The 14234-nt window shown below is 36.5% G+C and overlaps 1 protein-coding gene across 1 annotated transcript in view; it reads left to right on the forward strand.

The window, feature by feature from the left end:
- The window catches only part of LOC103196702 (rho GTPase-activating protein 11A), a 121481-nt gene that overhangs the window by 2271 nt on the left and 104976 nt on the right, over positions 1–14234 (forward strand). Inside the window, exons 2-6 of the mRNA XM_042780898.1 lie at positions 3118–3188; positions 4766–4862; positions 5619–5872; positions 6723–6886; positions 7077–7223. Of these exons, the coding sequence (XP_042636832.1) occupies positions 3118–3188; positions 4766–4862; positions 5619–5872; positions 6723–6886; positions 7077–7223 (733 nt within the window). The remainder of the gene's footprint in view (positions 1–3117; positions 3189–4765; positions 4863–5618; positions 5873–6722; positions 6887–7076; positions 7224–14234) is intronic.

Genomic DNA, 14234 nt, shown 5'->3' on the forward strand with positions numbered 1-14234 from the left:
TGACTGCTAACCAGAAGGCTGGTGGTTCAAACCCATCAGCCACTCCTCGGAAGGAAGGTTGGGCAATCCTACTTCCGTAGTGATACTGCCTCAGAAACCCAAGGAGGGGCTGCTATGAGTTGGGTCCGACTCAACAGCAATAACAACAACAACCCACTAGATGCCATAGCATCCTCCCAGTTGTGACAATCAAAATTGTCTCAAAAATGTCAAGTGCCTTAACCACTATACCACCAGAGTTCCTGTTTAGGGGATTTAAAAACAGTAACATCTGTAGAAAGGCCTAGCTCAGCACCTGTCACATACCACTTGTTCAACTAATGATGGATGTTGTTGTAATCAGTGGTCTACATCCTAATGGACAATCATTCTATATAAATTCAAATGTTGTATGCTGTCAGGTCAGTTCCTACTCATAGCTACCCCATATGATGGAGTAGAAATGCCCCATAGGATTTTCTAGGCTGTAATCTTTACTGGGAGCATATTGCCAGGTTTTCTCCTGCTGAGCTGCTGGGTGGATTTGAACCAGCAGCTGACAGCATAACCACTATGCCACCAGGCTTCTTATAAGTTTAGATAGAAACCCTAATTAAAGTAGTTTAATAAAGAAAAACAGAAAATCATTGTGTGAGAAGAATGAAATCTGCCAGGATAGGGAATTTCTTTGAGTATGAGAAATGAGTATAAGGTGGCGTAGTGCCTAAGGCATTTGACTGCTAACTGGAAGGCTGGCGGTTCAAACCCACTAGCCACTCGTCAGAAGGAAGATTGTGCAATCTACCTCTGTAGAGATACCTCCTTGTAAACCCAAGGAGGGGTCACGATGAGTTGAATCAATTCCATGGCAGTGAGAGCTTTGAGATGAGATTTCTCTTTGATGTTTTGTTAGCTACAGTGGTTTTTGAGAAACATACTGAAAATCTTTTACAAAATAATAGAAAGTGATATTCCATTACATAAAATTTACAAAGCATGTTATCAGTGTTATTTTATGAGATTAAATTATAGCAGTTACTTGTGAAGTCAATCATTGAGAACAGTGAGACCTTTAAAGGGGAAAAAAATAAAAACCTGAATTCTATTATGTGTGACAATTGTAGTCTTATGGCAACTTTAGCATCTGATTTATTTTTGCTTTTTTATTGTTGTTGCACAAATTCTGATTTACTCAAGGGGTAATGCATGCTTTTTCTTTTTAATAGCTCATCTTGAAATGATAATCATAACAAAAATGTTCTTTGGGTGCTTACTGTGTCAGACACTGATAAGAGTTTTACTTGCTTTAATTAATTTAATTCTCTCTACAACTTCGACTTAGGATCTATGTGAGGATACCAAGGCATAGAGAATTTTTTCTTGAGCAAGGTCACTCAACTAATACTTAAGTGGCAGAACCAGGTTATAAAACCAGCCTGTCTTGACTCTGGAAGCCTGCTGTCTTAAGCACTATACTGTACTTTCTTTCTATCTTGGAATACTCATCAATTAAATAGATTCAAATGCTTGAAAGAGAACTAGTAAATTTTTGTTACTGTGTTGAAACTTTAATCCCAAATGATTCATTACTGTAAATATATGAGTAAATAAAGTGCTCTTGACACATAAGAGTATTCATGGAGAGAGGATGTGTCTAAGGTAAATTAGCAAGTGTGAGATTAGGTGTACTCACTCAGTTTTTTGTAATAGACATGTACAGGCTTGAATTTACTTTTAAGTGCAGTAAAAAAGCCACAACCTTCCCAATCAGTGACACATTTTTAAGATGTTAAAATGCATGCACAAAGATAGCAGTACATTCTTTATTCAGAGGTGTACAAAAACACCCAATTTAACCAATGCACAAGTTTACTTTTGATATCTTCAAGATTAAAATTTGAATGTAACACTTTTGAATGGGAATTTTAAAAAAATGATTTGAAAATAGTAAGATGAAATTTGAATTAAATATTTATACAGTCCCTACCTTGGTTGCCTCTAAGCATTGTTTGAGAAGCATTCTTTTGTAGCATGTAGAAAAAATTTATCAAGTTTAACCAGGAATAAATAAATGCCTCCTTTGCCATGAGACCAGAAGACCTGGATGGTGCCCAGCTGCCATTACTGAACATTTTGATCAAAGATTCTATAGAAGAATCCTGATCAGAAGCAGGGAAATGCAGAACAGAATTTCAAATCCTCATGGGTTCCAGACTTTCTGGAGCCGTGGAGGCTGGATGAATAAAGCCCTGAGATAATTTTTAAGCCTCAAACCAAAAATATCTCCTGAAGTCATGTTAAAACCGAACAGTAGTTTTGCCTAACTTGTAAAAAAAAAAAAAAAAAAAAAAGTCTGCTTTGAGCATATGTCCTTTTAGGAACTATCTATATGACATCAGACAGACAACGGCAACTCCAAAGATGCTCAGAAGGCAATGGGTTTATTTGAACAAGTCATGAACAACTCAGAAAAGGAGGGTGATAATCATTGCACAACAGGAAAAATGTAAGAATTGTGTGTGTAGAAACTTGAATTGGTATGTGTTCCTGTATATATTCTAACAACAAAATAAATAAAATTTTAAAAAATGATCAAGTTTAAAAATAACTACTACTGTTGCAATATTAAGAAGTATCAATGAGTAACATGAGTTAGAATTTTTGCTTAGCAAATGACTTGGTTCAGTTGATTCAAATTAGTATTTATAAACTGACAAAAGGAAAAAGTAAGGTCAGTATAAGATCACTGAATGAACCTGTAGTTTTTTTTTTTTTTGGTTGTTTTGTTTTATTTTTTAATGTTTGTGTTTTGGGTCAAAGTCTGTTTAAGAATTTCCTAACTAAGCACTAATAGGATTGAATCTCTAGTATTGGATTGCAGACTAAATTTATTAGTTTGCAGGAAAAGATTTTATCTTGTTCACCTTTGTACTATTAGCACCTAGGATGTCTAATACAGTAATTACTTGTTGCCATATGCATCTGAAATAATTGTTTTAGTTGTTTTGACTGATAGTTTATTTCTGTTATTTTTCTCCCCTTGCAGGTTTTAATTTTTTAAACATAATTGCCTTATGTTTAAGAAAACTTGTATTATACCTAATATTTGTCTTAAAGTAACTGAATTTGTCATTTTAGGGTAAGGTATTTGGAGTAACTTTTAATGTATTGCCCCATTCTGTTGTACCTGAATATGGACACATTCCAAGGTAAGCAAAGTTTAAAATGAAGAATAAAATGAATATTTCAAAGTGTTGTTAGAACTTTTAAAAATAAAGTTAATTGATTCAGAATGTGTTTCATGCTGGTAAATGATTCATCTTTCTCAACATCAGCTAATATAAAAAAAATTAACTTTTGTATATTTTATTATAACTTGGTAATTTGTACTTCTTCCTAGGACACAATATTAAGGGTCAGAAATGGATAAATGTTAAGAAGCAAATTATATTTGTTCTATTAAATCAGAATTTTCATTTCTATTCTAAATGTTTGCTGTCATTCAGATCTATGACACAGTAATAATTTTGGTATTTTTTTTATTGGTTTTAAAAATGTTAGATAAAGGAATATTTAAGCTAAGATATTGGACTATTTTTCAACACAAATTAACACTTTTGCTTTTCCATGCCACTTAACATTTATAAATAACCTTTTGGACTGACTGCTTCAGAAATTACTGGGAAGTGGCTTATAAAATAGCTTTAAACTTCATGTCAAGAAATGATCTTAGATCTTACCTAATTTCTAATTCATTGCCTGTCTATCCAAAGTAAGGTTTAGTTTTTCTGTTCTCATGCAATAACTTAAACTTTAGTTGATACATAATTCAAAACTTTTCTTGAACACTTTGTTGCTTTAGGAAAGTTTTTCTCCCATTTGCCCTGTAGGGGTAAGATTTTGACTGGTGGCAACCCCATGTGTATCAGAATAGAACTATGCTCATTGACTGGTTTTTTGGAAGTAGATAGCCAGGGCTTTTTTCCAAGATGGCCTCTGGGTGGACTTGAAACTCCAGCCTTTCAGTTAGCAGCTGATCTCATTAACCATTTGCATCATCCAGGGATCCCTTTCATTTGAGTAATGAAGATAAAAGTCTGATTGGAGAGTGTTGAGTAGAGACCTGGATATGAAGAAGTGGAGACAAGACAAGTCTTGTACTCTAAAGGAAATAACAGAAGAAGGATACCTTGAGAAAGATGTAGGATTGAGAGAGCTCATTGAATTTACATGGAGGAAAAAAAGAGACCTTAGAGAAGAATCCTAAGAAGCAAGAGGGACAGCTAAAAGTAACCTTTTATCACAAAGATTAAAAATTTGTGGCATCAAAGCTTCTGTAAGGGGACATAGTATACCCTCTCGTCACTTATTGACTACCTCATCTGACATTTCACATTTATGACAATAGTAAAACTGCTATATGACAATTTTGCATGTTAATGTGTACCTGGCAGTAATGAATGCTAAGGTGTGAAGCAAGAATAACACAGCTTTTAAGATTATGTGTCAACTTGGCTGAGCCTTGATTCTCAGTGATTTCACAGTTACCTAATGGTGTAATTTGGCAGTTACATACTGATGTTGTCATCTGAATTTTGTGATCTGATAGTGATAGTCATCCTGCATTTTCACATAATGCTGATTTTCATGCAACAACCTGGTCTTTGGATCCTAATTAGGTTGTTAAGTGAGAAGTAAGTATTCTTGGTCTGCTTGTGTACTTGGGGAGAATGAAGGATTTGGTAAGATGTGTTTCTGGTCAACTGAAAAAGATTCTCTCTTTTAGCTTTCTTGTTGATGCTTGTACGTCTTTAGAAAAACATGTTCATACAGAAGGACTTTTTAGAAAATCAGGATCTGTTATCCGTCTAAGAGCACTAAAGGTAAACATATTTTAAACTATTGTTTTCATTTGTACCATTTACTGATTTGGTTTTTATGACTGAAATATTTAGACTAGTTTTGCTAATAATGGACCGAAATTGATTGCAAATTGCTTTTTTCATGGCAAGAGAATCTTGTTTTCAAAGGATATAGTATATAATTTCTATAATTCTTTAAAAGTTTACAGAGTACTTTCAAATTATGTTCCTCATTTCTGTAAAATACTATATGAATGAAACAATACTTAAATCTTTCTGGTTTTAGCCCTCTAAGAAGAAGAGTTATTGTTGTTAGTTGTCATCAAGTCTATTCCAACTCATGGTGAGCAGCCTCATGTGTGCAGAGTAGAACTGCTTCATGTTATTGTTGTTATGTGCCATGGAGTTGGACCCGACTTATAGCGACCCCTCCTTGGGTTTCTGAGGCAGTATCACTACGGAAGTAGATTGCCCCATCTTCCTTCTGAGGAGTTTCTTAAGGTATTCAAATCTGTGACCTTTCGGAAGCAGATTGCTGGGCCATCTTCCGAGGCATTGGTGGGTGGATTTAAGCCATCAGCCTTTGAGCTAGTAGTCAAGTGCTTAAACATTTGTGCCACCCAGAAAGCCTCTAGAAAGGAGTAATGTATATTCAAACAAGAGTTAAGAGATGTTTACTTTCAAAAAATCTCTTTAATTTAGGATATAGAAGAAGGATTTTATTTGCAATAAGCTCTTAAACCCAAAATATTCTTAAGATTGTTGCATTTATTTCAGGATAATCTGGATCATGGGGAAAGTTGCCTGTCTTCTGCACTGCCTTGTGATATTGCAGGACTTCTTAAGCAGTTTTTTAGGGAGTTGCCAGAGCCTGTTCTCCCAGCAGATTTGCATGAAGCATTTTTCAGAGCTCAACAATTGAGAACAGAGGAGAAGAATAAAGCTACGTTGTTGCTCTCCTGTCTTATGGCTGACCACACAATTGATATATTAAGATACTTCTTTAACTTTCTCAGGAATGTTTCCCTTAGGTGAGTGGTAATTGAAGCTCTTGAGACATATTAGTTTAATTTCTCAACTATATAAAAGTTTACCCTAATAGATAATAAATTACATTTTATTAGGAATGGAAATTTTTTTTTACAAAGTATTACATACTTCTTTGTATAAGAAGTACCATATTGGGTGCTGTGAAGTTGTTTTTCAATTCGCAGTGATCCCATGTGACTGAGTAGAACTGCTTCACTAGATGGGTTTGAATTGCCAGCCTTTGGGTTAGCAGCCAAGCACTTAACCATTGTACGACTACAGCTCCTGTATAATTTAAGAGAGAATATATTAAATGATTTAATAGTCCATTGCCATCTTAGAATTACTGCTATGAATGACTTCATGGTTTATTGGTGTTAGTAGGACTTTTTGTCCACTGAAAGACTTTAGATTACTTTTTTGAAATATTTGACTTTGTTTTTAAAATTTGTCTTCCCCCACCCCACCCTGCCCCATCCCTCTCCTTCTCTTTAGCTTTCACTCTTCCCTGATGTTTGAGAGCCTGCCTATTCTAGACATGCTTGATGGCTTTTAATACTTCCAATTTTCTATGTGTAAGTTGGAAAATCAGATAAATATGTTCAATTTGTGTGGAAAAGCAAAGTATGGACCTAGGAGAATTCTGTGATTAGTATGGTTTTTGCAGTATATGTTTAAACACACAGAAGCTGTATATTTCTGCTTTGTCTGTGTTCCAGTCAATGATGTGGTTCCTGTATTGACTTGTTTGTGACTTATAAGTAAGGAGTCATAAAAATGGACTAAGTATATTATTTTACCTCTTTGTTTTCATCTTTGACTCCATCTAATAAAACCTTTATCTCTTTTAAGATCCAGTGAAAATAAAATGGATAGCAGCAATCTTGCAGTAATATTTGCACCAAATCTTCTTCAGACAAGTGAGGGACATGAAAAGATGTCTGCTAACACAGAAAAAAAGCTCCGATTACAGGCTGCTGTAGTGCAGACTTTTATTGATTATGCATCAGATATTGGTAAGACTTGCATTATTAAATGCCAGGCTGTATTTAAGTGAGGGAAGTATCAGCTTCTTCCAAGTCAATAATGAAGACAAATCTTAGAAAATTTGGTATATACATATATATATATATTTTTTTTTTTTTTTTTTCCTTTGGGTGGTGTAGGAGGGTAATAATTGTCTTATTTGTAAACATTTTCATTTAGGACGTGTACCAGATTTTATCCTGGAAAAGATACCAGCTATGTTGGGTGTTGATGGTCTGTGTGCTACTCCATCACTAGAAGGCTTTGAAGAAGGTGAATATGAATCTCCTGGAGAATGTAAGAGAAAGCGAAGACAGAGTGTAGGAGGTAAGTGGCTGTCCCTTTTTGTGGAGATACTGTGATATACTTTTATCTATAAAAATCTAAAATATTTTTATCTAAAACTTTATTCTAAAGTGTGCTTGAACATAAAGAAGTATAAGCTGTGTTTCATGTCTTTCGGGTGCTGCTAGCATAGTTGCAAAGGTGTGACATGCATGTAAAGAGTTAAAATGGCTATGCAGTTGAATATTAAATATGAAATCAGCACAAACATAAAATGTGTTCAAAGAAGAAAAGTTCCCGGGGTTGTAGTGATCAGAGATCCATTAAAGAGGAAATTGAACTTAAGCCTTCTTAAAGAATGGGTATAGTCTGGGGTACTGATTGGGGGTCGTATGCTTATATCATATTTTTTATTGGAAGGATGCTGTGGAAGAAAGGTATGTAGGGAAGAAGTAATCTATCTGTGTCTGACTTAAGTGAAGGTTTCATGGTAAGGATTAGGATTACATTATGGTGAGCTAGGGTAAAGAATGAAAACATTAAGTTGGGTATTGGAGATTTTTTTGACTTGAGAAGTGACAGGATAAAAGTATTTAGAAAAGTATCTGATTTGAAAAGTTGAGACTTGGAGGTAAGGAGAATAGTCAGAAATGTATGTCAATAATATAGTTATGAGATCAAGGTTTGAACTAGTTGTTGTTGTTGTTGTTATTTGCTGTCGAGTCGGCCCCGACTCATAGCGACCCCTCCTTGGGTTTCCGAGGCAGTATCACTACGGAAGTAGGATTGCCCAACCTTCCTTCCGAGGAGTGGCTGGTGGGTTTGAACCGCCAGCCTTCTGGTTAGCAGTCAAGTGCCTTAGGCACTATGCTACCAGAGCTCCTTTGAACTAGTTAGTGATATGAATTAGTTGAGAACATAAACTAAATAGATTCCCTGGTGGTACAGTGGTTAAGTGCTCGGCTGCTTATTATAAGATCAGTGCTTTGAACCCACTTGCTGCTCCGAAGGGAAAACAACGAGGCAGTCTGCTTCCATAAAGATTACAGCCTTGGAAACCCTTTGACAGCAGTTCTCTTTCCTGTAGGATCACTCTGAGTTGGAATCAACTCAACTGCAATGGGTTTGAGTTTAGTTTATAAACTAAATAATGAGGGAAACATTACCAAGAAAACTCAAAAGACCAATAGTTCCATCACAGTGGAGTCAGTAATAAGAGTACTTATTTCCTTTATGAAGAAGGCTTAGGCCGTTCCTCTTCCAATTGTCTTAGGAAGTTTCTTATCTTTTGAGTCTCAGAATGAGTTGTTATTGTTAATTATAGCATTCCTTTTCTAATCTTTCGGCTTACATGCTTTCTTAGAATGCATTATTGCATTCTTATGTTTCTTCTTTGCCTCCTTCCCACCCCACAAGTAGATGTTTTATAGTTATAAATCATCTTTAAACCCTTTTTACCTTTATGATTTCATTCATTTATCAGATCTAAATAGAAGAACAGGAGATCCCTCTCACTTAACAGTTATCTGCCAAAGTCAGTTCCTCTTTACCAACCATCTGTTTGCTAACCATCCATCTACTCACTGGACGTCTTCACTTCTGCTTCTTGGTGCTTTAAAGCTCAGTATTTTAAAATGAACATCTTCACCTTCTTAAATCTGTTCTACATAAATTACATTTTTTATCAATGACAGCATGTTTCCCTACGCATTGAGGCTTTAAAGCATGGATTCGTAAACGCTTTTTTTCCCTTCATTTTACTTATTTTATTGTTGAAAATATGCACAAATATATAGAAAGTATACACCAATTCAATAGTTTCTATGTGTACAATTTAGTGACAGTGATTATATTCTTCGAGTTGTACAACCATTCTCCCCCTCCTTTTCTGAATTGTCCCTCCATCATTAACATAAACTCAGTGCCTCCTAAGATACTATCTAACCCACCAGCCACTCCTTGGAAGGAATGTTGGACAATCTACTTCCATAGGGATACCGCCTTGGAAACCCAAGGAAGGGGTCATTATGAGTCCTGTCCGACTGGATGGCATATAACAACAACAATAATCTTTTGAGTTGCTATTGTCAATTTGGAAGCTCTGGTGGCGTAGTGCCTAAGTCACTTGACTGCTAACTGGAAGGCTGGCCATTCAAACTCACCAGCCACTCCTTCCAAGGAAGGTTGGACAATCTACTGTAGGGATACTGCCTGCCTCAGAAACCCAAGGAGGGGTCGCTATGAGTTGGATCCTACTCTACGGCAATGTTTTTGTTTTTTTTTTAATAGTCAATTTGATCCCATATAAAACTTACTGCCATTGAGTTGATTCCAATCATAATGACTCCTTTGAGTTTCCAAAGTGGTAAAGCTTTATGGAAGTGGATTGCCCAATTTTTCTTCCACAGAGTGGCTGGTGGTGGGTTTGAACCACCAACCTTCTGGTTGGCAGTCATATGCCTTAGGCACAATGCCACCAGAGCTCCTTTGATGCCATATAGGTAGTCCTTAAAAAAAGCATAATGCTCAATTATGACCTTTTTTAGTAGTTAAGCTAAACTGTAGTTAAGTTTTAATATGATTTCTGGGGATATTTTTGGTTTAATGACTAAAGATTATTTCAGGGCAATAGTTTGAAGGGTTCATCTACTCTTTGTGGCTCCGGAAAGTCTAGAATCTGTGAGAATTTGAAATTTTGTTCTGCATTTTCCCCCCTTTTGATCAGGATTCTTCCATGGAATTTTTGATCAAAATGTTCAGTAACGGTAGCCAGGTACCATCCTGTTTTTCTAGTCTCTTCACAGAGGTGGCAGTTGTTCATGGAGTCAATTAACAATGTATTCCATATCCTCCTTCTATTCTTGATGCTCCTTTACTCTGGTGCTCTAGGCAAATAGCGACCAATTGTTGTGCCTTGGCTGGCTCCTTGCAAGCTTTTAAGATCCCAGACACTATGCAGTGAACTAGAAGGTAGAACAGAAGCAAACTCTAAACACGCTAGTAGGCCAGTTAACCGAGATGTCCCATGAAACCATGACCCAAGGATCCAAATCATAAAAGGTGTTTGGTTGTACATAAGCAGCTATTCTTTTTTCATTGTTGTAAATATATCTATGACAGAACTTTTGCCAATTTAAATTTTATTTTTAACTTTTTGTTGTGATTTGGGTGAAATTTTACAAAGCAGATTCATTTTATGTTCAACAGATGCCAACTGAACTTTTTATAGGTATACAGCTTATTGTAGAAATCACAATGATCAGCTATGCAACACTACCCTTAATCTTTGCAATTTTTTCATTACTATTAACCTACCCCCCCACCCCCTTTTCTTGCTCTCTCCCGCTCCTCATAACTACTAATAAACTTTGGTCTCTATACATTTGTCCTTTCTTCTCATTTTATATAATTGAGGTCATGCAATATTTGCCCTTTTATGATTGGGTTATTTCACTCAGGATAGTGTCTTCAAGCTCCATCCATACTGTGACATTATCAAAACTTCATTTCTCCTACTGGCTGAGTAGTATTCCATTGTATGGATGTACCACATTTTTTATAGTCCATTCATCTATTGATGGGCATTTATATTGTTTCCACCCTTTGACTATTATGAATAGTGCTGCAGTGAACATTGGTGTACAAGTCTCTTTTTGAATCTCTGTTTCATGTCTCTTGGATAAATACCTGGGAGTAGAATTGCTGGGTCATAGTATAGTCCTATTTTTAGTTTTTTGAGGAACTGCCACATTGTTTTCTACAATGACTGTATCATTTTGCTAGGGGGAATCATTAGCAATTGGTAAGGGTTCCAATTTCCCCAAATCCTAGCTAACATTCATTATTTTTTAAATCTTAGCTATCCTGTTGTTGTTATCTGCCGTTGAGTCAGATCTGACTCACAGTGACCCCTCCTTGGGTTTCCGAGGCGGAGGCGGTATCACTATGGAAGTAGATTGCCCAACCTTCCTTCCAAGGAGTCCTAGTGGAAATGAATTGGTATCTCATTGTGGTTTTGATTTGCATCTCTCTGGTAGCTAATGATGTTGAGCTAATGATGTTCACATGTTTGGTGCCCATTTAAATGTTCTTCTTGGTGAAATGTATATTCAAGTCCTTTTCCCTTTTTATGATTGCTTTATTTATCTTTGTTGTTAATTTGTTGAAGTTTTATATGTATTTTGGTTATTAGATTTTTGTCAGATTTATGATTTGCAAAGATACTCTCCCAGGCAGTAGCTTATCTTTTCACTTTTTTGGTATTTTAATTTTTATTAGGTCTTTTTCTTTTTTTAATTTATTTTGTCTTTTGCTGTTGGGTTTTTTTTTTTTTTTTTTTTTTAATGTTATTTAATCCATTGTTGAAAGCTAGACCTGACAGTGTTGCCCGTGCTTTTTCTTCAAAGAATACTGTGCAGTGAACTAGAAGGTTTTAATTTGCACATCTAAGTTCTTAATCCTTTTGTTTTGTGTATGGTGTGAGACATAGATCTTGTTTCATTTTTCTATATAAATCCAGTTTTGCCAGTACCATCTATTAAAGAGACTCTTCTTTCCTCATTGAATGGACTTAGCACCCTTGTTAAAAATCATTTGACCATAGATGTATAAGTTTATTTCTGGACTCTCAATTCTATTCCATTGGTCTGTTTGTCTCTCGGTATGATAGTACTAGGTTGTTTTGATTACTGTCATTATACAGAATGTTTTAAAATCAGGAAGTGTGAGTCTTTGTTCCTCTCTTTCAATATTGCTTTAGCTACTTAGGACCTCTTGCCATTCCATATTAAGTGGAGGATTGGTTTTTCTATTTCTGTAAAGAAGACTGTAGGAATTTTGATTGACATTGCGTTGAATCCGTAGATCACTTTGGGTGGTATTGACATCTTAACAATATTAAGTATTCCAATCAATGAACATGGAGCTACTTTTCATTGTATAAGTCTTTCACATTCCTGGTTAGATTTATTCCTAGGTATTTTATTCTTTTAGATACTATTGTAAATGGAATTGTTTCCCTAATATCCCTTTCAGATTTCTCATTGCTTATATCTTGTAACCTTGCTAAATTCCTCTATAAGCTCTTGCAAGGGACAGGGAGGCTGCATCTTCTGACCTCCTCTAACCCCCACAAGAGGAAGATGGAATCACCATCAGTAGCCCAAGGCCTATTCCTGCAAGACCAGACATGCTGCCTCCCTCCAGCCCTTTTATCAACTGTTCCTCCCGCAGTACCCACCTCTCTGCTGAGTTCAATAATTTGCTGCAGTGGCCACGCAGAACTCCCAGATTATAGGGTTTATTAGGGAAGCAACAGGCTATAATTTAAGTTCAGGAACATGCTCAGTCTCTCTCAGCCAGCCATCTCTCAGCTGACAGTGTCTCTCAGTCTTTCTCCTAACAGTACATGTCTCTACCAGCAGTGCATGTTTCTCACATCTCCCAGCAGCAAGAGATTTCCTTCTGCCTCCAGGAGGGCTCTTTTTGAACCTGGCAAAGTGGCCAAACTAACCAGTCCCAACACCGGAATTCTATATACCTGAGAGAGAGAGAAATTCCTAGAAGATTGCTTCATGCCACTCTCAACAGAAATACCCCAGGTAGATAGATAACTTTAACAATCAGGAGCTACTCAGTTGCTCATGGCAAATTCCACCATGGAGTTTACAAAGACTTTTGACTAGAAAAGCCACACTATGTAATTTATTACACTGCAGCTCTAGAAGTTGTGTCGTGAACTTTTGGATTTTCTATATATAGGATCATGTTATCCACAAATAGAGATAATTTTACTTCTTCTTGTCTTATCTGGATACCTTTCTTTTTCTTGTCTTATTGCTGTGGCTAGGACTTCTAATACAATATTAAATAGAAGTAGTGAGAACAGGCATCCTTGTCTTCTTCTCGATTTCAAGGGAAAACCTCTCAGTCTGCCCCATTAAGTGTAAGATTGGCTTTTCATGTATTCCCTGATCATAATGAGGAATTTCCCTACTATTCCAATCTTCTTTAGAGTGTTCATCAAGAAGAGGTGTTAGTGTCCATCAACTGAGGAATGGATAACCAAACTGGTACATACACACAATGGAATACTATGAAGTGCTAAAGAGTAATGTAGAATCTGCAAAACACTGCATAACATGGATGAACTTGGAGGACATTATGCTGAGTGAAATAAGTCAATCACAAAAGGACAAATACTGTGTTAGTCCGTTATTGTAAAAGTCAAGGAAAGGTTTATCTATGGAAGGAAATTTTCTTTGTTGGTTACCAGGGGTGGGAGGGGAAAGGAGGGGACACTGTAAGATAGATAGAGATAAGTATTGATTTGGGTGAAGAGAAGGGCAATGTACCAAATGTGAGTGACCAATATGGTGGCATTGAGGAAGAGAAAGACATAGAAAAGGTACATGGGAGGTACAGACAACAAAGATGAACCTTTTTGCACATACAGTACTGCATTGTCAGTGAAGACAAACATGGGTATATGGGTGGATAGATGTGTGGACAGGCTGAACTATTAGGTATGTCTATGAAGCAGGGAGTGTACCCAAGACCATGTATAGGGTTGGCAGACAATGGTCCTATAAGTGTATTTGTATGATCTGAATTCCCAGGTGTATAGTAGAGCTGACAAGGGGCAAGGTTGTAGTCACTTCTTGGTCACAGCCAGTGACCCAGAGGGACCGAGTAGTTAAACCTGTGGGCTCGGGACCATAGTCGCAGGGGACATCTAGCTCAATTGGCATAACATACTATACAAAACACTGTTCTGCCTCCTACTTTGGTGAGTAATGACTGGGATCTTAAAAGTTTACAAGCTGCCATCTAGATGGAACAATGCGTATCTCCTCATCCAGAGCAAAGAAGAATGGAGAAAACCAAAAATTCATGGAACAATTAGTCCTAGCAACTGGTACACCATCCAGTCTGCATCCTATACAACATGAGACCAGAAGAACTAGATGGTACCCGGCTACCACTGTCAACCACTTGGAAAGGGATCTATGTAGGGGACCCTGGATAGAGAGGGAGAACAATGTGGAACAAAAC

Source organism: Orycteropus afer, unplaced genomic scaffold, assembly GCF_000298275.1.
Source record: "Orycteropus afer afer isolate SDZICR_OR568_19922 unplaced genomic scaffold, OryAfe1.0 scaffold00068, whole genome shotgun sequence".
In the NCBI taxonomy this organism is placed as follows: Eukaryota; Metazoa; Chordata; class Mammalia; order Tubulidentata; family Orycteropodidae; genus Orycteropus; species Orycteropus afer.